Source organism: Hemicordylus capensis, chromosome 4 (assembly GCF_027244095.1).
Source record: "Hemicordylus capensis ecotype Gifberg chromosome 4, rHemCap1.1.pri, whole genome shotgun sequence".
In the NCBI taxonomy this organism is placed as follows: domain Eukaryota; kingdom Metazoa; phylum Chordata; class Lepidosauria; order Squamata; family Cordylidae; genus Hemicordylus; species Hemicordylus capensis.
In genome coordinates this window covers 105,117,197-105,142,695 of record NC_069660.1, presented here as the reverse complement: position 1 = coordinate 105,142,695, position 25,499 = coordinate 105,117,197, and the positions used below count along the sequence as shown (strand labels likewise).

Below are 25,499 nucleotides of genomic sequence, written 5' to 3'. Positions count from 1 at the left end.
TTAAAAGATGCATACTATCACATATACCTTCAGCATCAACACTTCCTGTGGTTTCAGATGGCCGTGGGGGTGGGGGTGGCAGGAATCCCCTATCAATTCAAGGCCTTGCCGTTCAGCCTCATGACCGCACCGAGGGTCTTCACGAAAAGCTTGGCCCCAGTGGTGGCGTTTCTGCAGGAGCAAGGTTTGCAGGTGCTGCTGCACAATTGGCTCATCGTGGTGAGCACCAGGCGTGTAGTTCTGGATGCTCTTGAGATCGTGATAGATACTCTGCAGGATCTGGGTTTCCAAATAAACTTCAAAAAATCTGTTGGAACCCACCTGTCGGATTCAGTTCATTGGACTGATAGTCGACACAATCTTGGAAAAGGTCTTCCTTCCAATGGGCCGCAAAGTTACTCTCCGTTTTCCTAGCAGGTGGCCCACAGACTATGCGTTCCATACAGCGCCTATTGGGTCACATGGCATCAAGTACATACGTACTACCTCAAGCACACTTTCAAATGCACATCATTGAGAGATGGTTTTAGATGTGTTCGATCCCCTTCGGGATCCGGCCATCTAGAATGCACATCCCCTCAATGGGTATGGGCGACAGCAGAGTGGTGGACAGAGTTTCGGCACTTGAGTGTTGGCGCTCTCTTTCAAGCCCCTCAAACCCGGTGGGTGGTCACAACAGATGGAGCTCGGTTGGGGAGCACACCTGGATGGGCTTTGTCTGAGTGGACACTAGTCCCCCAAAGAACAGGACAACACATCAATTATCTGGAGCTGTTGGCCATTTTCAATGCTCTCAAAGGCTTCCTGCCCCTGATTGGGGGTCATTCAGTGATAATACAAACAGACAATATGACAGCGAAAGCATACCTCAATCGACAAAGCGGCACGTCCTTGAGGAGCCTTCCATTTCTGGCTTTGGACCTGTGACATTGGTGCATGGCACATGTGGCATCACCTCAGGCAGTTCATATTCAGGGTGCGCTGAATATCCAAGCGGACACTCTGAGCAGAATGACGGTGGTCTCCCATGAGTGGGCCTTACACCAAGGTGTTCTCAGGGACATATTTGTAAACTGGGGAGGCCCATTGCTGGACCTATCTGCCTCCCAGGACAATGTGCAATGTGCCCTCTATTGCTCCAAGGGAGGGGAGGGCAAGGGCTCTCTAGGTGATGCCTTTGTCCCTTCTGTATGTGTTTGCCCCATTTCTCCTCATTCCGAGGGTCCTGCACAAACTAAGGGTGGGTCAAGCCACGACAATCCTGATAGCCCCATGGTGGCCCAGGATGCCTTGGTTTCCGGTCCTGATGTGCTTGGCAGTGGATTGGAAATGCCTGACAGCTGGTCCTGCTGTCGCAGGAAGAAGGATGGGTGCTTCACCCAGATGTCCGCTCACTCCATCTGACGGCATGGAAGGTCCTGCCGACTTCCTGTTGAGACTTAGGGAAGTTCTGGTTGCTGCCAGGAAGCAGTCCACATGAAAATCATATGATCACAAGTGGACTCGTTTCTGTTTATTCACTGTACTGCTTAACTTTGATGCATTTAATCCATCCATTCAAGATATCTGTAATTATCTGTTATCCCTTAAGGAGTCCGGATCAAAGCTTTCCTCCCTTAAGGTATATTTGGCTGCCATTGTGGTGTGTTCCCCCACTGGCCAGGCTTCTTTGTTTAAAGACCTGGTGGTGAAAAGGTTTCTTAAAGGTTTAACACACATGTTCCCAGACAATCCGGTTATGTCGGCAGCTTGGGACCTGTTAAGTTGTACTGGCTGGTCTACTGTGGCTGCCGTTTGAACTTTTGGTTTCAATTGATCCCTGTCTCCTGACCTGGAAGATCGCCTTTTTGGTGGCCATTACCTCCGCCAGGAGAGTGAGTTAAGGGCCCTGAGGGCTGAACAACCATACCTTCAGTTCCATAAGGGCAAGGTCGTACTCAGGACAGATGTCAAGTTCCTGCCCAAAGTGGTGTCTATGTTTCACCGGTCGTCCCCACTCACTTTGCCCGTGTTTTTTCCAAATCCTTTATCGGATGCAGAAAGGAGGTTACACCATTTGGACATTCAAAGGGCATTGTTCTTCTATGTTCAGAGGTCTGCTGAATGGTGGAAATCTTCATCCTTGTTCGTTCTGTACAATGGGCCACATAAAAGTCTACAAGTTGTGGCCCAGTCCATGTCTAGATGGATAGTTTCCACAATTGAGCTTTGTTATCAATTGGTTCATAAGAAGTTGCCTGCGACAGTTAAGGCGCACTCTGTTTGGTCCATGGCAGCCCCTGTGGCCTTTGATTGTGCGATCCCGTTGGGAGCCTCTGTGGCCTTTGATCATGCAGTCCCGTTAGACGCTATATGTCAGGTAGCTACTTGGGCTTTGCCCCATTCATTTATCCACCTTTATGCAATTGATTCCAGGGCATGGAATGATAATGTATTTGGCAGGAGTGTCCTGCAATCCCTTTTCAGTTGATGTACTTGTTTCTGAAATAAAATTTTCTGACAGATTATATTTGTTTCTGTTCTTCCCTCCTCCTTGGGCACTAGCTTGTTATGCACCCATTTGTGTAGAAGACAGAGACCACGTCGAAGAACAACAGGTTACAAACCTGTAACTTTGGTTCTTATAGTGGTCATTTGTACTTCTACACACACTCCTGTCCTCCCTGCGGGGTTCACTGAAGCTGGACTCTGTGACTGAGGGAATGAGGAGTGGCGCAGCAGCATATAGCGGCTGGGGGCTGGGTTCCTGCCCAAAGCAGGAGAATTGAGCTTGTTAGATTCCGACGAAGTCTCTGCGCAGGTGCATAGTCCATTTCTGTAGAAATACAGATGACTACTAGAAGAACCAAAGTTACAGGTGAGTAACCTGTTGTTATCAGCTGCTTTGCTATATTTATGTTTTGGCTTTGCTTTCACTTCGCTTTGTACAATAATGTTATCTGTATTATTAATTAGGCACATTAGTAGACATGATCATTATTAGATAAAGTACATAATTGCTACTGGACAAAATGCACTGCACTTGGTGGAGAGCAATCACAATTTCAACTTTCCTGTAAACATATTATTGAAAAGTTCAATTCAGAAACAAATTTCAGTGAGAAACACCAAGCCAAAATGTCAGACGCAAAAACCAGATATTAGATATTATTGTTTTTGTTTCATTTTGCTCCTTTTCTTCCTTTGCCATGGTTTATGGTTCATAAGCAGAGTTTTCACTGTAAAAATAATTATTGGTCTCTTTCCTTTTTAGTTTTTTTTTTGAGTGTATGTATATGTTTTTACATTTTGTACACAGCATATTTGGCCACAATCACACATGACATGGTGATATCTCACTTAGATTATTGCAACATGCGGTTTTATTTCCATGCTGACCCATGTTTGGACAGGCAAAGGGTTGTGTTTTTTTTACTTCCAAACATATACAGAAAGAGTTCATATAGAAAAAACAACACTGTGAATCACATTTACTACCCATGAAATATTCCTTGAGCAAAGCTACAAAAGTGACATTTCCTAAAACAAAAATTTACATAGAATAATATTTACCAGCAGAGAAGTTGGGGATTTGGCAAGACGTGTTCTAACCTGTTGTAATTTGTCACACGGAACATTAAAACAGCTGGGGCAGGATTATTGGCAAAATGTCTAGTAATTCCTGCAGGAAACGACAGCACCATTTCTCCAGTAATTTTTACTATGCATCTTCAAAATCAAAAGAAAGACAGACAAAAGGAAAGAGAACACACAATTCATTTATGTAATTTCCTCTGAAACTGCTTTTAGATACCACTTGTTTCCTCTTGATGCAAGTGTCAACATTAACTGATTAAAGCTAGCAATAGCAATCTGATCAGTTCCAATTTTGGCTTATAGTTCAATATGAACAAACTAATTAATTACACTAAGTTTTATCTCCTGGGTATAGCTACTCAGGTTGGAATGCATAGAAGTGGCAGTAACACAAAAATTCATTTTCACTTCTCTTCATGAATAAATAGAATCATAATAAGAATTCAGTCTGCTCAAAATATAAAAATATCCAAAAGAAATTCAACTGAGAAATTCAACTCGCTCTGGGTTGAGAGAGAGAAAGTGGGGAGAAGTGAGAAGGAAAACTAAGCGGTGAAGAGCTAGAGACTACCAATAATGCAAAATGTTTATTAAAAACAGAATGGCATAAAATAGCTTATGATCCACATAATAGGTCTATACTTTAAACATATTTTCACGAATAGAAGGTAACTCTACACAATTTTGAAAACAGACTACTAAGTAGTAAAATAATTTATGTGAGATTGAGAAGAAAGAAGTCAGTGTTCTATCTGAATATAAGATATGATCTGAATATAAGAAACAAAAACAAAATCAAGATGATCATTGGGTAAACCATGTAAATATTGGCTGACATCCTAAGGAAACATCGCAATGTTTTGCATTTTGTTTTTAGTATTGGCTGTTAAAGGTGTTATTTATATGCATTTAAAAACTTATATTTATAGAAATGTGTGAACTGTTACGTAATATAGTGTAAGCATGTGCAGGAGGTTTGAGTGACAGGGAGGCTGCAACAATTGTAGGACCCCTGCAGGCCAGTTGAGAAACCCTGTTTAGAATACCAGCGAAAGACAGTTCTGCAGAGAAAAAATAAACCATTAAGCTGGGTTCAGATGCAATGCCAAATTGGAGTTAAACTGGCCAGAGGTTGGAACTCCATTACATCTGAAAGTGTGAAACTGCAGTTTGGGGCCAAAAGCAACCTGCGGTTTGCCTCGCCAAACTCCAATTTGAACCTTCGATTTGCACAAAGGTTCACTGCCGAGACCTCTGGTTTGGCCGCCAGAGGGTTGTGTCCAAACCCAGATGCCTCCATAAGTGTGGCTTCATGCTGATTTTCAAACTGCAATCATAGAGGCAGCCGCACAGAAGCACCCGGGGCAGCTGCCACTCCATGCCTTCAGCCTTTCTTGCTGGCCACCTCTCCAAACAGCAGCCCCACCCTTCCAGTCACCTTCACAGCTATGGAGTTCAAACTCCAATTTGAACCTTCGATTTGCACAAAGGTTCACTGCCGAGACCTCTGGTTTGGCCGCCAGAGGGTTGTGTCCAAACCCAGATGCCTCCATAAGTGTGGCTTCATGCTGATTTTCAAACTGCAATCATAGAGGCAGCCGCACAGAAGCACCCGGGGCAGCTGCCACTCCATGCCTTCAGCCTTTCTTGCTGGCCACCTCTCCAAACAGCAGCCCCACCCTTCCAGTCACCTTCACAGCTATGGAGTTGCCCGGCACAAGGGATTTCGCCACATCCCATCCCTGGTTTGTCAGCCTGTCAAGCGGCACAGTCACATGGGGGCATTCTCTCATCCCATTCTGTCCTTCACTCCCCGCACCTGGCAAGCAGGAGGGAATGCAGATAAATGGACAGGCATGAAGTGCTTTGCTCCCCTGGCTGTCAGCCACTATGCTTAGCTATCTTCGTTGAAAGCAGTCTTCTTCAGAAGCAGGAAGACGCCTTTTTAAAACTGTAATTTCTGCTTATCTATGGACTATTCAGTAGAGGCACAACTGTAACAAGAAGCATCAAGTCAGAATTTCAGGAAAAGGGAAAAATATTGTTGTTAATAGGTGGTTGTTACTCCTAAATATAGCATGAGAACCTTTTTTCTGGACACAGATTTTTATTTTCTTTGTTGATTCCTGAATGTACAGTCACATGGAGCCAAAGCTAAGCCTTGGCTTTGCATGACATACCTGAGCCTTGGGGTCATGTGCTCTCCCCTCCTTTGTGAGCCTCAGAAGAATTCTACTTTTGATTGTGGTTGGAAAGAAGTCAGGATCAATCATTCCTGAATGTACAGTCACATGGAGCCTGGATGGGGTTATATTTCCCCTGAGAGATCAGGTACGTAGCTTGGGAGTGCTCCTGGACCCAAAGCTCTCCCTGGTTTCTCAAGTTGAGGCAGTGGCCAGGAACGCTTTTGTCAGGTTCAGCTTATACATGAGCTACATCCATTTCTAGAGGTGAATGACTTTAAAACAGTAGTACATGTGCTGGTAACCTCCAGGCTTGACTACTGTAATGTATTCTATGTGGGGCTGCCTTTGTATGTAGTCCGGAAATGACAAATGGTACAGAATTAGGCAGCCAGATTGGTCTCTGGGACAACACAAAGGAACCCTATAACACCAATTTTAAAAGAACTGCACTGGCTGCCAATATGTTTCCAGGTGAAATACAAAGTGCTTGTTATTACCAATAAAGCCCTTAATGGCTTGTGTTCAGGCTATTTAAGAGAGCAAATTCTTTGTCATGAACCCTGCCGCCTGTTATGAACTTCTGGAGAGGTCTGGTTGTGGTTGTCACCAGCTTGTTTGGTGACGACCCAGGACCGGGCTTTCTCTGTGGCTGCACTGGGGCTTTGGAAAATGATCCCTGCTGAAATAAGAGCATCTCCTTCTCTGTTTTGTTTCCAAGAAGACACTCAAGACTCTCACAAGCTGTTCTCATAAGCTTTGGAATTAATTTTAATAATTATAATTGTATAAAATATGGTGATATAAAAGTATGATTGATAAATAAATCATGACAATTGAACCAACCAGTTCTTGCTTATTCTATACAAAGTTGCAAAATATACCACAATCTGAACCAAAAGTGTGAAGTTGGGTTCAGATGTTGGATTATTTTGCAACTTTAGAGAAAATAAGCCAGGATTGGTCAGTTTGGAAGCCATGAGTGATCCTGGCTTCTTTCTAAACATTCCCAAAACTTACACTGGCAAGGAAGTTTGCTCCTGAGATTTGGGGAAATTGATTCTGGACTAGATAGTCCTTAATCTGATTCAGCAAGGATCTTCTTTCACTCTTACCTAATTGCATTGCTTTCTTCTATTAACAACTGTTAAATAGAACTTTTGTTATTTTATATTTGCCATTTGCTTTACACTTACAATCAGTTCTGAATTTTTAAAGATATGGGTATCTATAAGTATACTAGCAGTTTTCCAGATACATAGGCTGAATCTTAAAGTAGTGGGAGGGAATCTTACAGAAATGGGATAAGATCTTCAATTTTTTTAAAAAAGGGGTAACTTGACAAGAATATAAAATTCAGCTATTTTTACCACTTAACAAGACACCGTAAGTTGAAGAGGATGATTCAGAATCAGAAGTCCTCACTCTAGCATGGAATCATTGGAACAGGCTGACAAAATGGCAGATGCACTGTTCAGTGGAAATCTTCAGTAAAATAAGAATGTCATTGGAAAATACATATATTAGCCAAATTAAATTTATGTTTTAATTTGACAATAAGACAGAGGTACTTATTGTGTGGGGTCAAAACTTGGGAAACAATTTTGATCTGCTGGTTCTGGATGGGGTCACGCTCCCCCAGCAGTAACAGGTACGCAGTCTGGTGGTGCTTCTGGATCCAAACCTCTCCATGGTGTCCTAGATTGAGGCAGTGGCCAGAGGTGCTTTTTATTCCCCCCCCCCATCTCTGGCAACCTTTTAAAAGACACTGAAGAAACATTTATTCACCCAGGCTTTTAATTGGATTAATCGTTTTAAATAATTTTAATACTGGATTTTAAATGCTTTTAATCTTTTAAATGATTTTAATTGTTAACTGATTTGTTTTAAATGATTTTAATTGTAAACCACCCAGAGATGCAAGTTTTGGGTGGTATAAAAATATTTTTTTAAAAAAATAATAATAAATTTAATAGTCTTCTACAATTCAGGATGATGACAAATATAATATCCAGGTGCAGAAGAATTCTACAGAAGTTATCATCATAAATTACTGTCAACCAGAATGGTTAGGCCATGTTTCCTTTTATTTAGAATGTGTACAGACCATGTGAAAAGCGAATGAAGCAACAATATTGATTGTTCAGTAATTTTCCAAATCTCTTAGGGCATAAGGTGCTAGCTGCTGGTCAAACAACTAGGTTCAACGGGCTTGATATGTCACAGCTTTTGTGATAAGCTGCCTAACTTAAGAATTCTGTCTTTTGTTGAGCAAGGGGCATTGTTATTTTACATCTTTAATGTACTAAGTCCTTTTCTTAGATAGATGACCTTGTAATATAAATGGAAGCAGGTCATTATCATTTGGTTTGGATTGCAGTTTCAGTCATGTTGACTTGCACGAAGCCACTTAGTATTTCAATGTGCAGCACTAGCATTTAAACATATATCCCAACAGCATATACCCAACACCTTATCCACTAGAATAAGCTTTATTGCCTAGAAAAGCAAAATGTTGGTTAAAAGTAATTTTTAAAAAGGACACATGCACATGAATAAGAAAGAAATTATCAGACTTCATTCTTGGAGTGATGGTAGCCTTTATGTTCAACTGGCTCACACATGTACTTAGCTTTAGCAGGGCTTCTATATGTACTGAATGGGAAATATATGCTCTTAACTCCTACACAAACGTACCTGGGAATAAGCTGCATTGAACAGAATAGGACTTCTGAGTACATATGCATAGGACCACAGTGTTAAGAATGCTGATTCATGCCTTGAATCTATGTTGTGCACTATGTTATAGGTTTCCCACTTTTATTTAAGTGATTCTGAATAGTTGGAGCAAAATTAAGGAGACAATCTCCCTAAAAAGCTCACCCTTCAGAATTTTTTTTGTATAGAGACAATTTAGACACACAGCAGATACAAATGAGGAGACTATGACCTGTTCTTTGAAAATAATTACTAACATGGAGTCCCACTTTTTGTCAAATGAAGATCCCCATGTCCAGTGTTCTCTCAGTTTTTTTCATCTGTGTGTGGAATGAGTTCTGTTCTGGGTGGCAGTATCAAGGCAGTGTGCGCACACATGCATTCAGAGTGGGGCATTCCTGATTCAACCTAAGCAGGATCTAAAATTAACTGAGTCGACATTAAAAAACTTGTGAGAGTGTGCACACATACAAACCTTAGAGGAAACACTGCCCATGTCTCCTATCCACTTAAATATTTATTCACTGTATTATTTGTCAGCTGTATGTGAATACAGTAGTTTCTTTATCTTTGTTGCTGGATTAACATCACAAGTCTCCAGTGTGTTATGTTCAAAGGAAACTGACTGTACAAGGCTGATCCCAAATTGTCTGATGCATGGGGAAAAATGGAAGCAAATATATAGTACTTACTTGTTAGGGTCTGCTCCTTTGAAGTATGCATTAACCGTTTCAGTAAAAGCTGCAGCTACCGGCAGAGTGTCTTGTGCACCCATTGTTAAGGGGCTGGGTCCTCGGGAAGAGCCTGCAACCAATGAAACACAATCACTTTTTACATACTCAGAAACTTCAGGTCAACACTACTAACTAAACAGAGAGTGGGGAGATCAAAGGAGAAGGCAACACTGCCCTTTTATAAACAACTTGTAGAAATGGAAATGGTATTGGTAACAACTTCAGCTAACAGCCAAACTAAGCTACTCATGAGTAGTACCATTGAAATTAATGGGACAAATTAGTCATGCCTTACTGGTCCCATTAACTTATGAGTAGCTAAGTTTGGCTGTCAGCCTATGTTTCAGGTCTACAAAATACTGTTTCCTTTAAGCAAAATATAATCACTTTTAATCAATCATTCTTATAAGCAGAAATAAGTTTTTTTTTAAAAAACAAGCAAGAAAAACATCTGGTGCATTTTTAATTAAAAAGCAGGGCAGCGGAGAGTTACAAAATGGTTTATACAATTCATCTGAATGCCCTAGTAATGATAGTCTGGGTGCTGTGTTGGGTTAGCATCAGAAGAATCTGCCTATAATGGAGAATAGATTATTCAAAGTAGTTTTGCTTTAAGGAACAGAAAGCCTATGAAGGAAAGAAACTGGAACCTGTGGAACCATCAAGATTAAATATTAGAAACAAGTTGTGTTGGTGCCAGATTGTAGTTAGCCAGACAGCTGAGGCCTTTTCCAGATTATGGTTAATCCCTTTCTGCACCCTATGCTTATATTTATCATTGGCACTGAACTCAGAATTATTGTAGCACTAGCCTCCTCTGATCACAGTGTGCTGTGCCTCTACATGTGGGAGGAGGTGGCCTTGCCATAGGGGGAAATTGTCAAGTTGCAGGAAGATAACAGTTTTGTTCCTTTCCCCCATTTTAAATGATAGGTACTCTATGTACTCCAATACTGAAGAAACAGAGCAGAGAAATAAGTTATTTTAAAAAGTAAGGGTGGGTGGGTGAAGGAAAGAATTCTCAGTGAAATTCTGTTGGGAGGAATAGCTGTTCTGGTGTTTGCTATTCGAGTGAATCACTCTCATCCATCTGAACTGTATTCTGGCCTTGTATGTATCAGAAGCTCCCCCACACATCATTTCCTGGACTGCGGTGAGGTAGGGACGGGACTATGATTGTACAAAGCTCAACTCTTTGAAAACTTGGGTCTATCTGACTTTGGCTATCCAGACTGCATGCATTTTCAATCTCTCCTATAGATTCCTCTTTAGATAGTTATGTAAAGCGATGTAAGTCCTGAAGGAGCCCACCCCAAAGCTGAAACTGATGGTCTTCCAGTATTTCAGATTTATCTGTATAAGAGGAACAGAATAAATGGTTGTAGGCTGGGAATGTTACATACTATATTTTATTCATTCATTCATTCTTACATTTTATATCCCGCTCTTCCTCCAAGGAGCCCAGAGCGGTGTACTACATATTTGAGTTTCTCCTCACAACAACCCTGTGAAGTAGGTTAGGCTGAGAGAGAAGTGACTTCCCCAGAGTCACCCGGCTAGTATCATGGCTGAATGGAGATTTGAACTCGGGTCTCCCCGGTCCTAATCCAGCACTCTAACCACTACACCATGCTGCACACTAAAAACTAAAGGAAATGCCTGGTTTGCTCAAAATAGAAAGAGGGACAAAGTATATACTTGGCAGTAATTGTTTTGTATATTCAATGAATTTTGGCAGAGATCTTCCATTTTGCTTAATTAAAATTACAGCAGATCAGAATAGCCTTAATTAGAACCCATTTACCAACATACCATACACAAAGATTTTGATAAAAAAGCATTAGTGTGCTCATTCTAGGGGCTTGCATTATTTCAGCTCTCAAACCACAACACTGAAATAAATGAAAAGGAGTAGGGTGTTACCCCTGCTAACTGGGCAAAGAGGCACCTTTTAACGTGGTGATTCTCTTTATTTAGCAGGGGAAGAATAACTGGCCCTATCCAGCCCCAGCACAGTACCTCCAGTGACTGTTGCTGGTGTCTGTCTTATGTTGCTTTTTAAGATTGTGAGCCCTTCGGGAACAGGAATCCATCTGTATTTATTTATTTATTATTTCTCTATGTAAACCGCTATGGAAACTTTTGTTGAAAAGCGGTATATAAATATTTGTTGTTGTTTTTTATAGTCTATCCATTAGATAAATATATATACAACTAACTAGCATAAACATACAGAGCACTTACTATCCCCATTGAGCCCCAGGTCATTTGCAGTTGCTTAGCAGAAATCCACACTATACTTCAGCCTAAAGCTTGCAAATAAGATATGCTCCCTTTGGTAGAACTTGCTCAAAGAAATAGCCATTGGGTAGTATTCAGACTGAAGTCTACCATACATAAATGGAACTCTTCCACTTGTACAACAGGAAGGAACAATTTTCAATTATGTCCCCTTCCCTCTGTAACCCTCTGTGCCAATGTTCCCTCTAACAGGGATTCCCAGATAATGCTGACTACAACTCCCATAACCCCCAAGCAAAAGCCATTGCAGCTGGGGATTCTGGGAGTTGTAGTCAACAACATCTGGAATTCCCTGTTAGAGGGAACACTGCTGTGCCCTCCAAAAATCTGCTTTTGAGAGTTGGGAGACCCTCATTAACACCCCCCTCCCACATGTGCAGAAAAATTCACCTGCACAAGTACTAGTCTGGATGCTACCCATTGCAACCAAAAATAAGAGGAAGAACAAAAGATAATCACGTGTATTCTCAGAAAGTGAGGAAGTATGGAAGTATAACACCTCCAATAGCTCTATAAAGTATTTAACTACTTAAGGGAATAACGTGCAAATGTAAATCTCTTTCTGTATTTCAATAGAATTAGAATGCAGAGCAGAATGCGGGGAGGGAAGTGTGCAATGCATAGAATACAAGACAGTTTTCCATCTCTCATTGGAATACAAGATGTTCCACAGATGTTGGTAATGCTTAACTTTTGGCATATCTGTTAGTAAGATGAAAAGTGTAAAATGCAAACAAATACTAGGCTAATGAAGGACAATGATGTACATACACAGATGTTTTCCTTTAAAGCTGAAAAGTAGATTTTTGTAACCATACTTTGTGCACAGATAAACAATCATAAAGGGCCTATAGCCCTGATTTGGCTCAAGATTCATCTGAATCTTAATGATTAAAAAAAAAGGAGGATCATCTCTATGATCACCTACAAATGAAACACCTGAAAAGACCCGAGAGATGCCAAATTATGGCAGCAGAGTTTAAAAAGAAAAAGAAGCATAAATGGAGTATGTCAAGAAGTTCAACAGATTACAATGGACCACAAAAACAATACAATGCTACATGCTGGACTCATCTTTATCCTTATATGGATTCTCCAGTTTGATAAAAATGCTAGTTGTCCAGCCGCACATAAGAATAGGACAGGAACTGTTGTAAAAGAAAAGATGTCTTAAAAGAACAGATACAAATGAAATTCAATTCTGGGATGCATATAATTGACTTTGTGCTAGTTTATGGCCAAATGTCAATCACAGTTTGCATGCTTCTCAGTCATCTCATCATGTGCTTCAATTCCCTCCTTGACTTCCACTTTCATGATAATTATAGTAGCCAATTAGATTCAAACGAGATAACCTATTGTTTGCACAAAACAGTTTCCCCCAATTTGGGTGTAACACTATCCAGGGTTGCCATGAAAGTACGAGCCTAGGAGGGCATATGGAGGGGAGGCTACACATGAGCATTAATGCCAAACCATGATCTGGAATTATGTCTGAATCAGCCCAAAGCCTATCCAAGCAGCCTCTGTAGACCAAGTGAAATAAGTTTGAATCAGATACATTTAATTCAATACACAACTAGAAAAAAGGAATTCAGTCTGCATTTGGACACAAACATCTTGCTGAAGCTGCTACCTGCATAAATAAGCAGGATTTTAAAAAGAAAAATGGGAGCAGGGGAAGATTCTTCTAGGTGCAAATCATGAGAAACAAATATGAATACATCTTCTGTGTAAAGCAGGCTACAGTTGCTAGGCTGTATCACTCTTCTAACCACACACATTGGCATACCTCAAAGGGAAAAGCTTAGTTTTCCAGAATATATGATTTCATTTGGAGCCTTTCAGAGAGTCTCTGAAAGAATGCATAAGCATGACTGTCTAGACAGCACAAGTAGTACTACGGTAAATATTTTGCAGCTTGTACACAGGCATTCCTATTCTCTCTTTTACACTCCTGTCACAAGGCACTGGGGTTGAATTCCACATGCAGTGGACTGTGAGTTCTCATACAGGCAAATTTCTAATGTTATTCCTGTGAGAAAATAAACTGGGGAGTAGCTAGGCCAGCAAAAAACCACCACAACCACCACCATATGCAGAAAGGGGTGAAGATAGCTTTTTCTTCAGGCTGCCCATTATCTGCATAGCATTTTGATCCAAGGCAGGGCCTGCTTCTTTTAAATTCTGTATGATTGTGTTCCCGAAATACTTCGAAAAACCTCACACAGATATCAGTGCTCAAAATATGGAGAAAAGAGGTTGGCGGGGGGGGGGGCTTTAATGAAAACCTCAAGCCCCACCCTCTGTGTCCTCCTTTTAGACTAACCATGGACATCAGCATGATTAGTTTAAAAGGGTCCAAAAGCAGCCATCAGAAAGGTAAAAGAGGCCACCTCCCTCTGGCCTGTCTGCAATTCAACATGACTTTAGATTAATACTTCTGCACTGAGGGATGTGGAGAAACCAGCCAAGTGCAGGGTGGGGGTGAGGGTGGAATCCTTCAATGGTTCATGGGAGGAGATGTGAAATTCTTCTGTGAAATTCAGTTTCTCCATGGAGGGCAAGCCCTGGAATTCTCTTTCAGTTTTCACTTTGGAGAAATCTGGGTTCTTCAGAGGTCATGATCCACATGGTGTGAGGTAAGCCCCTGTAAAGATATACAAGCCGCAGACAAAGAATGCTCCCTTGTCTCCCAGGCCATTCTCTACGCATTTGATTGAACCAGAAGGTTAAGAATTGACTGTTCCCTTTCTTTCCCTTCACTTCCAGTTTTCTATCAACAAATGTAATGCTGAGGAATCTACAGGCGGTATGTGTACCTACTAAGGGCACAATCTCAAGATCACAACATGAATTAGTGAAGCTTGTGTGGTTATAAGGTAGTGCTTCCACCACCACTCCTCCTTTCATGATGGAGGGAGCAATTTATTTATTACATTTATAAACTGTCCCATCCAGAGGCTCTGGGCAGTGTACAACAACTTTTTAAAAGACATAAAACCCACAATTCAAACACAATGCTAAAAACAATATAAAAACAATTAAAACCATTTAAAACCAATTAAAATACCTTTTTAAAAACCCAACACTTTACAAGCCTTGGAAGGCCAGGCCAAACAAATAAGTTTTTAGGGCTCTCTTGAAGGCCGAGAGTGAGCCTAAACTGCAGATATCTGCCAGGAGTGCATTCCATAGACCAGGAGCAGCTACAGAAAAGGCCCAGTTCCAAATCGCCACCAGAAGTACCGGTGGTAACTGGAGACTGACCTCTCCAGATGACCTCAACGAGCGATGGGGATCATACCGAAGATGGCGCTAAGGTAACCTGAGCCCAGGCTGTTCAGAGCTTTAAAGGTAAAAACTAGCACTTTGTATTTTGCCCGGAAACATATTGACAGCCAGTGTAGCTGTTTTAAAACAGGCATGATATGGTCTGTCTGGGTTATCCTGGAGACCAATCTGGCTGCCGCATTTTGAACTAACTGAAGTTTCTGAACTATGTGCAAAGGCAGCCCCACGTAGAGCACATTGCAATAGTCACGCCTGGAGGTTACCAGCTGATGCACCACTGTTTTGAGATCGTTCTCTTCAAGGAATGGATGCCGAAACTGATAGAAAGCGCTCCTGGCCATAGCCTACACCTGAGATACCAGGGTGAGGCCTGGATCCAAGAGCACTCCCAAGCTGCGTATCTGTTCCTTCTGGGGGAGTGTAACCCCATCCAGCACAGGAAGATCTAACTCATCCCTTAAATTCCGATCCCCAACAATGAGCACCTCTGTCTTGCTTGGATTCAGCTTCAATTTGTTATCCCTCATCCAGCCCATTATTGCCTGTAGGCAGGCATTTAGGAGGTGAATGCCATTTCCTGATGATGATGATAAGGAGAAATAGATTTGGGTATCATCAGCATACTGATAACACCGTGCACCAAATTTCCCGATGACCTCACCCAGCGGTTTCATGTAAATATTAAAAAGCATTGGTGACAGATAAGTTATGGTTATCTCTAAATTAATCTTGTATATATGAATTCAAGGATTAATTGGCCAACCTATTATCATGGTGTTTTTCCTTCATCTTAAAATTACAGAATGCATTGAGTAAGACATTTTTTCTGCATCTGGTCTACTCCCCTCTTACTCTTCTATTTGATGCCTTCCCCTCTTCCCCCATTGAAAATGTGATCATCTGCACATTAAGATATTACATTACACCTGCTAAAGTTGCTTCTGCACCAGACTTGAAGCCCTGTTCTCTAGCACATTTCTGCCATAGTACCTATGACAGGTCTTCATGAAACCAGCTCAGCAGTAGCAGCTACAAGATGTTATTCTTGCCTTGGTGTACAAGTGCCATGTACATGCACTTGTATGTTACTGTCCGGAAACGGGGAGGGAAGAGGCAGGATTATGCACAGCACAATGTCTTAAGGGTATCTTCATCCCATGGAAGCTTATTTTAAATGAATTCATTCAAATAAATATTCATGGGGGGAAAGCTGCAGTACAAGGAGTAAGATGCCTGTGAGGCCTAGAACCCTCCTTTAGTTTATTTATTTATTTGACATATTTGTATATCACCTAAAACCTATGTCTCTGTGTGGTTTACAATAAAACACAACAAAATAAAAAGGTTTTAACAATTGCAATAATTCAAAATTTAAAATGATGTTAAAACCTATTAAAATAGTATCAAATTAAAAGCCTGGGTGAACAGATGTGTCTTAACTGCCTTTTCAAAAGTTGTCAGAGATGGGGAGGCTCTTATTTCAACAGGGAGTGCATTTCAAAGCCTCAAGGCAGCAACAGAGAAGGCTTGTCCCTGAGAAGCCACTAGCTGAGCCAGTGGCAACTGTAGACAAACCTCTCTGGATGATCTCAATGGGCGTTGGAGTTCGTGGCAAAGAAGCTACCCAGGGCCTAAGGTATTTAGGACTTTATAGGTTATAACCAGCACCTTGTATTTTGCCCAGACACTTATCGGCAGCCAGTGTAGCTGTTTCAATACTGGAGTAATATGTTCTCTCTGAGATGATCCAGAGAACCTGGCTGCCGCATTCTGTAACAACTGCAATTTCTAGATTACGTACAAAGGCAGACACACATAGAGCGCACTGCAGTAGTCCAGTCTGGAGGTTACCAGCATGAGTACCACCGTTCCGAGGTCACTTATGTCAAGAAATAGACGCAGCTGGCGTTATCAGCCAAAGCTGATAGAAAGCACCTCTGGTCACTGCATCAACCTGAGACACCAGGGAGAGGTTTGGAACCAGAAGGACCCCTAGACAGCATACCTGTTCCTTCTGGGGAAGTTTGACCCCATCCAGAACAGGCAGATCAAACCCATCTCTGGAGTTCCAACCCCGCACAATGAATACTTCCATCTTTTCTGGATTCAGTTTCAGTTTGTTATACCTCATCCAGCCCATCACTGCCTCCAGCCAGGCATTTAGGGAGGTTATGCCTTTTCATGATGATGCTAACTTGTTTTTATTTTTTACATTTATATCCCACTCTTCCTCCGAGGAGCTCAGAGCAGTGTACATTGTTATTTTTATCCTCACAACAACCCTGTGAGGTAGGTTAGACATGGAGAAATATATTTGGATGTCATCAGCACACTGATAACACCCTATACCAAATCTCCTGATCTCTCCCAGTGGTTTCATGCAGAAGTTAAACAACTTTGGAGACAATATGGAGCCTCTAGGGACACCTTACGAAAGTTGAGATTTTGAAGAACAACAGTCTCCAAGGGACACCATCTGGAACCTGCCTGAGATGCAGGAGTGGAACTATGGCAAACCAGTGCTTCCCACTCTCAAAACCCTCAGACGCTCCAGAAGGATACTATGATCTATAGTATCGAAAGCTGTGAAGAGATCCAAAAAGACCAACAAAGTCACACTCCCTCTCTCAATTCTTAATTAGAGATCATCCATCAGACTGACCAAGATAGTCTCCATCCCATAGCCTGCCTGAAATGTGTCTAGATAATCAGTTTCCTCCAAGACTGCCTGGAGCTGGGAGGCACCACCCTTTCATACCTTGCCCAGCCACAGAAGGTTGGAGAGAAGAGCTGGTCTTGTGGTAGCAAGCATGACTTGTCCCCTTAGTTAAGCAGGGTCCACCCTGGTTGCACTTGAACAAGAGACTACATGTAAGCACTTTAAGATATTCCCCTTATAGGATGGAGCTGCTCTGGGAAGAGCATCTAGGTTCCATGTTCCCTCTCTGGCATCTCCAAGATAGGGCTGAGAGAGATTCCTGCCTGCAACCTTGGAGAAGCCACTGCCAGTCTGTGTAGACAATACTGTAGACGATAGACCAATGGTCTGACTCAGTATATGGCAGCTTCCTATGTTCCTATGTACAAGGGCTAGAGCTTACTTTTTTATTTTTTAGGGAAGAGAGCTCGTCTTGTGGTAGCAAGCATGACTTGTCCCCTTAGCTAAGCAGGGTCTGTCCTGGTTGCATATAAAAGGGAGACTAGAAGTGTGAGCACTGTAAGATATTTCCCCTAAGGGGATGGAGCAGCTTTGGGAAGAGCAGAAGTTTTCAAGTTCCTTCCCTGGCATCTCCAAGATAGGGCTGAGAGAGGTTCCTGCCTGCAACCTTGGAGAAGCCACTGCCTGTCTGTGTAGACAATAGTGAGCGAGATGGACCTATGGTCTGACTCAGTATATGGCAGCTTCCTATGTTCCTATGAAAGGCCTATAGTTGCTTAACTCAGGGATCCAATGCAGGCTTCTGCAGAAGAGGTCTAATAATTGCCTCTTTAACGCAAGGAGGCATCCTTCCTTCCCTCAGAGAAGTTCTCTGAATCTCTAACATGCCTTCTACAACAACCCCCCTTCTAGATAGTATAAGCCCTGCTGGGCAAGGATCAAGAGAACAGGTGGTAGGCCACACTGTTCCAAGCTGCTTGTCCACATCCTCAAGAGCCACAAACTGGAAATGATCCAGCTTAACCACATAAGAGGAGTTGGTGGACACCTCCACATCGGACACTGCAGTAATTGTGGACTCTAAGTTGGCCCGAATATAAGAGATTTTGTCCATAGAACACTCATTGAAAACATCTCAGCGAGTAACTGATGGTTCCAAATTCTGATTCAGAGAAGGGGCACATACTAGCCCTCTTCAGAACCCTGGACAACTTTGTCGGACGTGAGCTTGCTGATGCAATACATGCAGAAAAGAATCACTTCTTTACTGCACGCATTGCCTGAATCTTCAAATGTGCTCCATGTTGTAATCTGTCGGTTTCGACTTGAGTCCACTTGCGCTCCAGTCATCTACCTTGCTACTTCAGCCCCCATAGTTCTTCCATATACCAAGGGGCCAGTTTCAAAGCAGGACATCTACTGCCCTGCTGAGCTTGCTGTTTCAGTTCTACAGTTCTCCACCAGGGCATCAAGAGAATCACCTGCAGAGCCAACACTAAATTCCCCCAAGGCTTCTTGGAATCCTATTGGATCTAATAACCTTCTCAGGCATACCATCCTAATACGCCCCTCACCCCTGGAAAGGTGGGAATTGATTGTGAGTCCAACCTTAACCAGATGGTGGTCCGCCCATAATAATGGGGAAATCACAGGAGTCCCTATCCACAGAATACTACCCTGATCAGAGTGGAAGACCAGATCAAGCATGTGACCAGCAATGTCTGTTGGACCCGAGACCACTTGGGATAGGCCCATAGTTGTCATGGCCACTATGAGAGGGGATCACCTCTCTTGGCCAGTTGTATCCCGTCCTGTGAGGTCTTCTCAGCTGGCCTTCCTTAGTGTCCTGGGCCCTGGTTTAGTGCATGGTGCCTGGGCCCAAAAGAGGGCCTTCTCTGTGGCTGCCCCTCTTCTTTGGAACACTCTCTGCCCTCCCACCCCGGTTCTTTCAGCTCCCTCCCTGGCTGCTTTTAAGGCCCTTCTTAAGACCCACCTGTAAAAGCCAATGAATCCGCAGTGCTGAATCCCTTTGCCACCGTACAAAACCATGATAACTGAATATGAGGAAGGGGAGGGGATGATGCCCACTGCCCCATTATCCAACCTCCAGATGTTCATCAGCGAGAGGAAACCCCGAACCATCCACCTTATTATTGTACATAGTTGCTGTCATGTGAGAAGGGCTTTAAACACTTTTCAATTATGAAAATCCACAGAGTAGGGCTGAGCTGAATTTTCACGATGTTTATGTAGTGGAGGTGGGGGTGGGGGAGAGACATTTCAAGCAGCGTGAAATCTTTTCCAGAAAGGCAGAGGTCCCCTAGAAAAAGTTTCCCTCAAAATTGGAACCCCTCAGTCTTTCTTGGCAAAATAACAGCCTGAGGAGGGATCCTGCTGAGATCTTCATATTGCCATGCCCCCACCCGAGGACACTGGAGAGGAGTGGGTGGCAGGGGACTTACTAGAAAGTGGGGAGGCAACTGAGGAGGAGCAAGCTGGTTAGTTGAATGGGGAGGTAGTTGAGACAGGCCAGGGAGAGTGTTTGTCGCAGGAGCGGCCAGCAGGGCCAGGTGATCTTTGGAGAGAAGGGTCAGGAGCTGAGCCAGAGATTGAATGGCCACTATCTCCTCGAGGATGCAGGCAGGAAAAACACCAACAGCAGGTGAGGGAATTACGGAGAAGTAGTCAACTGACAAGGAGGCAGCAGGAGCCAGATTGAATCTATGTTAGCTGGCGGGGGGGGGGGGGAGCGTTGATTAAGTGCTTGTGGCTGCTGACTATAAATTTGGCAGCCTAAACAACACATCTAATCTGCTTGTTGCTTTTGTCGGAGAGTTTTGTGACTCTGGAGCTTGGAGCTTCTGAAGTTTACTGGAAAGCCTGGGTTATGAGATATATACTGGGTCTATGGTGCTTTCATTCTTCGTTCCTGTATTCATGGTGAGACTGTTAAAACTTACTGTTTATCAGTAAAGCTGAAACTTGACCTACAATTCCAACTGGCTATTGTGTCATAAATCTCTGGTCAGCTTCTGCAGTAGAGTGCGCTCGTGACAGCTACTGCTCCTTTTCATCCCTTTTACAGTAGTTGCAGCAGCCACTTTGAGACAACTCCATGTCATTTTTTGGGATGGATCACATTGTGATGTGCCTAGTCTCTCTTTAAGAGGTTGCTTCAGGGGTGGCATGTGCTCTATATAGCACTGCAGTGAGGTGAACATTTTCCCCCTGTTCAGCTGCTCCCAAAAGACAACCAAAATGGAGGCCCTTTCTGTGGTGGAAGAAATAACTCATGAAATCCACCCCCACTTTTCTGCTCACTCCACTGTACAAAGTTCGCTTTGAACTGAAAGACAGTTCCTTGGGAAAATATTTATTTCCCTTTCATCTTCCTCTTTTAATACTATTATATCCATTTTTAGTTTGCTTGCAGAACTACCTGCTCCATTCATCAGGCTTTCCTCTGAGAGAGCTTTGAATAATAAGGGTCATATATTCAGCAGTGAATGAACAAAGAACAATTTAATTTTAGTGAATACTGGCCCCCAGAGGCTTGTATAGTCTTGAAACTATTATTTTCAGCTATTTATCTTCATGCCCACAGCCATGGGGAAACAATTCATTTGTTTTCAAAGTTGAAAAGATCCAATAATATACCACAAGTAGAAAAGGTCTTGGTGGGTCCAATAGAGAATTCTACTGTCTCTCAAAACAGGAGGCTAGATAAGGGAAGAAACGCTGCTGCAGCTAAATATGTATCCATGCAATCCTAACAATATTGACTTGATTAATGTCTTCAAGAATTCTTGATGCAAGTAACATAAATGTTAGAGATGCACTCCTCTTGAGATGGCTAAAAAAACTATGTAACACAATTATCCTAAGGTTGTACCTATTCAGAATTTGTTTCTAAATCAAAGCTTCCTTGCCTATGGAAAAACTAACTAGAACCAATTCTACCTATCCTTCTCCTTGTTATTAAAATTTCCTATGTGCAGAGAGTTTTGTTTCTTTTCCATTTTAATGTGGTGAAGCATTCAATCGTGTGATCCCCAAACTGGATCTGAAGCAATAAAGTTCCCAGAGTGTATCACATGACTTTCCAGAATACAAAACTTGATTTTCATATGCAGTCCAAGAGTCAGTTCATATGGTCCTTTAGCTGTCAGAGATGAGGGTAGAACAGAATGAACTGAATTGTATTCACTTTTAATAGCACAAAGCTTCCAAAAGGGAGTTGACAATACCCTGGAAACTGCAGGTGAAGCATGAACTGGATATGCAGTGAGCCTGCCAGCCCAAATATATTCAACCTACATCTCTTAGCTGTTAAATGAAAAAGTAAGGGACTATTTCCATAAATATTCAGTAACAAGCTTGTTTTTCAGTTGTTCATGGCAAGTTATATTGATGAACTCCAGGTGGCATATTCGTGTGATGGCTCAGACCTTCTGGCAAGCCACTTGTGCAAGGTGGGTAGGTACCACCACTGAGATGGCTTTGAAGTGATATGCAAAAGAATCTGGTTTAGCATGGGATACCTGCATCCCACAAACTTGATCTCTACAATCATTTAATAACTATGCACCAGCACCACTGAAGACTGGAACCCTGTCTGCTTTTGTATCTTAAAACAAGTTCTGTGGATCAGTTGAATGTGTCTTAGATTTTTATAACTTATGAAACAAACACACATCCTTTCTCAGTCCTTTCCAATCTGGACTCAGGCCTCATAATGGGACCAAGATGACTTTGGTAACCCTAGTAGATTATTTTTTTCTTGAGGTTGACTAGGAAAACATTTCCTTTGTGCAAACTGTGAGAGATGTTGAATAAAACAGTGTAGTCCACAGTCTCAAAAGCTAGTGAGACATCCAACAAGATCAATACTTTAGAATACTGTGGACTACAGTGTTTTGTTAAACATATTGCACAATTTGTTCAAGCTCTCCAAATGTTTCATTATCTGTTGTCAAACCACAAAGTGTGGTTATTGTTCAGCCCCTTGGGACTGGCATGTGGGGCTCTGGAGGATTTGGTGTTATCTATATGAGACTTCTTGGGAGAGATTATCTGGATCTCTGGGGTTGGGTGTCATAAAAATGCTGATAGCACCCAGATCTATATTTCATTAGCCCATCATCTAGGACTTGTTGACTCAGTCCTAAACCACTAGCCACAAATTAATACAGTTGAGAATGAAATGCTTTGAAGGAATTTGCTATTCCTTGGATATGGATGGGTGCTGATCTAGCCATCTGAGCAGGTTCAGAATTAATGGATACTTTTGAACCCTTCTTCCTACATGATAAGCAGACTGCTTTTTATCAGCTGCTTTTATTGTGAAGGCTTTCTGAAAACTGGGGACCTTGCTATGCTTTCCCATGTCTATGTAACTTCTAGTAATGTAATGGAGCTTCCCAATGGATCCTTCTGTATGTGGAGATGTCCATGAAGATCTCGGGATGTGAAGCAAGAACATCAAGGAGGGCCTTTATGGCAGTGGCCCTGAGGCTATAGAATGATCTCCCAGTGGAGGACAGTGCTGCTATAGATTTTAAGGAGACTTAATACTATTGGTTTTTCTTGGTTGGCATTTGGCTGATAGTTGTGTTCATTTATTGGCTCTCATTTTTAATGGTAGTTCATAATTTTAATGATTTAACTTAATTTGAAGGGTTTTAAAACATGTTTTTACTGTGTATTCAATGCTCTGTATGAGCTAATATGGGCCCTGGAAAAGCAGCATGCAAATTATATAAAATAAATTCACTGAATTACAGAAAAGAAGTCAATTAAGATGCATGGAAAATCTAGCAGCACTTGTAGCTCATAAATTTCATGACTTCATTGCTTCTTTAATTATCTTAATGGAACACAAATCTACTGTACTTAATTAGCAAAGGAGTATTTTCATTTTTGAGATAACAATTTATTATGCAAATAGAAAGACTAAAATACTATGAATTTGAAATGCTTGATGCAGTTTCTCCCACTTCATCTCTGTAAAATAATGTTCCTTGTTTTCTTTAAAAAACTGACAGCCTCAGATGTCTGATCTTTTGCAGAGATATAGCAGGAACACTGTCACCTGGAAATAACAGAGTGGTGGCAACAGTAGTTTAACCTTTTTCTATCTTGTAGCATAAGGGAATTAAAAAAGTCCTCATATATCAAATTATTTGGTTACTGATGGCTGCCCAAGCATTTATTTTGTAGCATTAAGAGCTATTCTGTAATTTATTTTGTAGCATTAAGAGCTATTCACCCCATCAGTGGTTGGGTTGCCACTGTTTATTGCCTAAGTTATAAATCCAGCCTATACTACTGTAATACATTCTTCAATGTCACTACTCTAAGTGTGCAAGTTAACTTTTCAAAAGGAAGTCTGTGGAAATGAGCTTTGTAAATCAAATTAGGTTAGTTGCCTTCTGTTACTAGGTCTATCTCCAGTCTGTGGAAGCAAGTTATCCAATCATGTCTTTAATCCAGAATTTGGTCTCAGTCTTTATAGTATATAATTAAAATCCACTGGGCACTTAGAAGAATGTACCCAGACTATGGCCATGACCTAATTATAAATCTCAGGTAACAAACACACCCACTTGTTTCATGTCATAATGAAAGAGCATATCTGAATGGGAATCCACATGCAGTACCACCTGTGCTTCTAGATTGAGCTAGGAAACTGCTTCTGCATGTCCACCCCTCTTTAACATAGGAAGCTGCCATATACTGAGTCAGACCATAGGTCCATCTCTCTCAGTATTGCCTACACAGACTGACAGCGGCTTCTCCAAGGTTGCAGGCAGGAATCTCTCTCAGCCCTATCTTGGAGATGCTAGGGAGGGAACTTGGGACCTAGATGCTCTTCCCAGAGCGGTTCCATCCCCTGTCAGGCCAACATTTATCCAGTTCATCATCCTGGATTGTTCTGGTATTGACATTTCACCTGTTACAATAAAATGACTGAAAGATTTTATAGGCAACATACAGCCATTCTTGTCATAAGTATTAATTATATGAGTGTTATTAAATGAACTATAGGTATTCATGTATGTTCTCTCTATCTCATGCACACATGCACACACACATACACTATTGCTACTATTCCTGTGCAGGTTAGCTTGGCAGTTTCACAAGAAAATAATATACTAAAAGGATTAGCAATTTAAAGCTTTTATCTGGTATTGACAGCTTAAAGCATCCTTCATAGTTACCTGCTCACCTTGCGGTTTTATGCAGCCTTCAGCGTTGCTTTTTCTAGGATGAATGAATGGAGAAAAACTACAGAGTTGTTGGTTCTTCTGTAGAAAGTACAATAATGTGTAGGAAAACTACTGTCATGGATATGTAACAGGGCCAAACTAACTGCAACTAGACATTCCATTATACTTCCACTCAACATTTTTTTAAAAGCAAGAAAATAGAGGGCTGGTGGAAGAGAAAGGTTGCTTAATATTTCTGCCATTTGCTCAAAATTGTCCCCCAAAGTTGTGCCTCACCTCTCCACCCCCACCAGAAAGAAAAACAAGGTGAGCACCAGGAAAGGAAAGGGTTACTTGGCTCCTCCCTAATATTGGTTCTCTGCTTCCCATTTTAGACTTCTATGGCTGCTTTTATTTTCAAAAAAAGAATGTTCCAAAGATGTCCTGGTTCTGTGACAAATGATGGTGGCTGCTTAAGGAGACAGCTCCAAGTTCTGATTAAACAAAGCAATGTCTTTAACTCCTAAAATTAAGAAAAAAGTGTTAAAGGAAAGTCTCCAGGTGAGTCTGGGACTATTAGGCTGTAGCTCTTCCCTCTTCTTAAGCAAAATCTATTTCGCCCCAAAGACACAGACTTTGATGGTATATAGCAGGATAATCAAAAGAGATGGTTACTGGTTGCTAAGATTACAATCTCAGCCTGAAAAGTATATCAAGCTTCAAAAAGAAATCCAGTTAAGTTACGACTACTTACTAGTTTATATTCAATGCTTTCTTGGCCCTGTAATTAAACAGATGAGTGAAACTGATAAGAAAATTGATACTG

The 25,499-nt window shown here is 41.8% G+C and overlaps 1 protein-coding gene across 13 annotated transcripts in view; it reads right to left on the bottom strand.

Moving 5' to 3' along the window:
* SGIP1 (SH3GL interacting endocytic adaptor 1) overlaps positions 1-25,499 on the bottom strand; it is a 221,250-nt gene that overhangs the window by 19,637 nt on the left and 176,114 nt on the right. For all 13 annotated transcript variants that reach the window (XM_053246554.1, XM_053246556.1, XM_053246549.1 and 10 more), the window contains 2 exons: positions 9,170-9,281; positions 3,553-3,708 (listed from right to left, as the gene is read on the bottom strand). In XM_053246554.1, coding sequence (XP_053102529.1) covers positions 3,553-3,708; positions 9,170-9,281 — 268 coding nt within the window. The remainder of the gene's footprint in view (positions 1-3,552; positions 3,709-9,169; positions 9,282-25,499) is intronic.